This window comes from Solanum tuberosum, unplaced genomic scaffold, assembly GCF_000226075.1.
Source record: "Solanum tuberosum cultivar DM 1-3 516 R44 unplaced genomic scaffold, SolTub_3.0 scf00056, whole genome shotgun sequence".
In the NCBI taxonomy this organism is placed as follows: domain Eukaryota; kingdom Viridiplantae; phylum Streptophyta; class Magnoliopsida; order Solanales; family Solanaceae; genus Solanum; species Solanum tuberosum.
This window is the reverse complement of record NW_006238986.1, coordinates 1,284,597-1,287,702: the sequence shown is the minus strand read 5'-3', so window position 1 is coordinate 1,287,702 and position 3,106 is coordinate 1,284,597. Positions and strand designations below refer to the sequence as shown.

Sequence of the window (3,106 nt, the reverse complement as noted above, 5' to 3'; positions counted from 1 at the left end):
TTTAATGAAATGATTTACAGTCACACAAATTTCTATCATTCATTTTGGACCACAAGTTATAAAAGTCTTCCTTTCTTTGTTAAATTTCGTGCCGAGTCAAACTACCTCACATGAAATGGAACGGATGGAGTAATTATTTTGGGCCCCAAAACCACATGTCATCTTTTAATAGTTATTTTTCCATGTCATGGCGAGTGCATCACATACTCTTTACATTTTTTTGGTAATTATCAAAATGAGTCTAATAGGAACAATTTTTGTATAGTAAAAAGTGTTCAATAGGTATAAGGTCTAATTAGATTGTCCAAGTGAAATATGCAGACAATTTTAAAGGGTTATGGATGACTAAAACCTAATACTACATCTAAGGTACACTATACCCTCTTTAGATTCCATTGTGTAGACTACACTAATATGTTGATTTCGAATAGATTTATCCTTAATAATTGAAAATATAGAAATAATTTCACAATCTTCTTCACTTGTCAGAATATCAGATTCAACAATTCAAAGAAAGAGAAATATACAATTAGTAAAGCACCCAATTCAATGGTTCTTTTTCTAAGCCGTAGTCCCTTTTAACCCATCTTTAATTGGGCTTGGGTACCAAATCAACCTTTGTGAGGTTTAATTCAAGTTCTGATGCTTCTTCTCTGTCCAATAATTGGTTATGTGACATTGGGCTGGAGCTAGTTCATAACACAAAAGGTATTGAGTTCCCGTGAACTTGAAGGAGAATATATCACCATCCTAACTTCCTATTCATAGACAATACTGTAGCTTCTGCCATCATGTCTTCATACTAAGAGCACGGAGTACAATATTTACTATTGAGTAGCTAGATTAATAGAAGAAAAAAAGTGGAAACAAACAGAATTGTAGTCAATCTCGATAAGAATTCCAGCTCCATCGAGGTGGGGTAACCACAATATTCTACTTTCATATCATATGTAGTTCCTCTAATCGAACAAGTCTTAATTAGACATTGTAATTTTTTACTAACGACATTCGAGTTAGCACCCTCCCCGAACCCCTAGTTATGGATATACATCATAGGGGTGTAAATGTTTGAATTTAAAATATAAGAGGTCTATTCGTAATTGAGTCATAATACATGGGTGTTTGGTGTAATTAAGTTTTTTGGGGGCTTTTCCATAACTTGTCTTGTAAACCTAAAAGGAAACTTGATTAAGCTCTGTTTTATCCGATGATGGAGAAATTCTTACCGGTTGGACGATTTGATGATTTTTGCTGCAATGGTGACTCAATTCTCCTCCTTTCTGGCCCTCCCTCATCGTAAGTTAATTTTGCCAATTTTTTTGAATTTTTTTTCATGGAAGTTCAAAATTGTTCAATGATTGATTGATTGATTGATTGTAAGAGGGAAGACCTCTTTAGTTTTCCAATTCGCAATTAACTCTGCAACTGCTAGCGCCGGTAATGTTGTCTTCATTTGCAACCGTCGGAAGTTGGAGAGTAAACCCCCTTATTTAGCTCAGGTAAGTTTTGCCAATTATTTCTTCGTAATTTTAGGTTAAAAATAATAATTTCCAGAAAAAAATGTGTGATGAGATGATTTTCAGGGAATTGATGTGTCTTCTGATGTTATTAACCGTATTCAGATGAAGTAAGTATGTATTTATACTGATAATTTGACAAAAAATTGTCATTGGGTATTGTTTTGAATGTGACGGTGTAAGTTAATGATATAGGTATGTAGACGACGAAGATGGAATTAAGAAATACTTTGCTGCATTCCATATGCATGATCCTGCTCCAGTTTCAGTAATTATTGATGATTTTGCTGATTTTTTTGATCAAGGGTACTTACTTCATTTCTAGTTAATCTCGAAACCAATATGTGTCGGTATCATTTTTATGTCTGAATCTTTTTTCAGAAACTGTCAAGAGCGATACAATAATACTCGAGGAAGGGATTTGGCGATGGTTCGGGTATTAGCCTTATGTCGTAATGCTATTTTGTGTGCTAAGTGAGTGAGCAAACGTCCCTTGAGTATTAGTAATTTGATGCACTTTTGTTAGTGCTGGTTTTGTAATCAGCATATCTTCGTTAATTAGTGAAAATGGGCCATGTCAGCTTCTACTTTCCGATACTCATAATGGTGACTCCCCAAGGTTGTTATACCTTTATAAGAGATGGGTCTCCTCTATCTACGTAATCAAAGGTAACTTGTTACTCTTCTTATTGATTTTTTTAGCTAATGCTTGTGTTTTATTTGTTGGAGTTGCTTTCTCTTCACCATAGTTTTACTGTCTTTGAAATATATGATTATTCATGGAAGGGGATGGCTTCGGATCATATCTTATTAGGAGTTTGGGTGTTGCCAAATCTGCGACAACTAAACTTGCAAAATACTCCATAGCTCTTCAGTATTTGGTTTATGAAGGTATTACAGAAGATGGAGAGCAGTCAGATGAATGAGTATTTCTCTCACAGAGGGATTCGGTATGTCTATCTTCAAATTTTCATTATGTTAGCTCTTATATTAACATCTCTGGAGATACAAAGATGATTATATTTCATTGAGTTTTATATGCTGAGCAGTGTCTATGCAGAAAAAGCTAAAGCCGTCTTTATTCGTTTATGATAATATTGCTAGTCTCAGGCAAATATATTTTGACAAGTTCACTGAAATTTGTTGAATGTCAAGAGGATTTGAGCAATTTTGGAGGGAGGATTAACACTCATGTTGAAGTTCTGTAACTTGTACGTGCCTCAGAACAATGGTAGTTTAAATATCAAGGGTCACTTGTAGATTCTCTCTTTATCCTTAGTTCTGCTGCTTAGGGATTCAGTGAATGTTCATCCATTGTCTCCTCGTAAATGATTGGTAGGTAGCCAGTGTCATTCAAATACAATGGCATAAACATTGAATTTACAGGTTGCTACGTAGTAAACTCACTCTGAAAATAGACTGTACATTCAAATGAAAGATCCATTAAGAAAAAAGAACTAGAAAAAATTGTGGGCTATCCCTTGTTTTTACCCCCTAAACACTTCAACTTTACAACATGCATCTATTTGATGGAATTAGGATTGTATGTCTTAGCTCATTGTAATTAACATACCCCCCCCCCCCCCAAC

General features: G+C 34.7%; 1 protein-coding gene across 2 annotated transcripts in view; it reads left to right on the top strand.

The window, feature by feature from the left end:
* The first annotated feature begins 1,117 nt into the window (after window positions 1-1,117).
* The window catches only part of LOC102602468 (uncharacterized), a 2,915-nt gene continuing 926 nt past the window's right edge, over window positions 1,118-3,106 (top strand). Inside the window, exons 1-8 of one of the 2 annotated variants that reach the window (XR_367111.2) lie at window positions 1,118-1,296; window positions 1,382-1,499; window positions 1,584-1,627; window positions 1,713-1,823; window positions 1,899-1,991; window positions 2,080-2,186; window positions 2,304-2,467; window positions 2,622-2,728. Coding sequence is in view for 1 of the 2 variants with exons in the window: in XM_006344849.2 (XP_006344911.1) it covers window positions 1,208-1,296; window positions 1,382-1,499; window positions 1,584-1,627; window positions 1,713-1,823; window positions 1,899-1,991; window positions 2,080-2,186; window positions 2,304-2,443 (702 nt within the window). In the remaining variant the exon portion in view is untranslated. The remainder of the gene's footprint in view (window positions 1,297-1,381; window positions 1,500-1,583; window positions 1,628-1,712; window positions 1,824-1,898; window positions 1,992-2,079; window positions 2,187-2,303; window positions 2,468-2,621; window positions 2,729-3,106) is intronic. The other variant, XM_006344849.2, reaches the window with a different exon arrangement.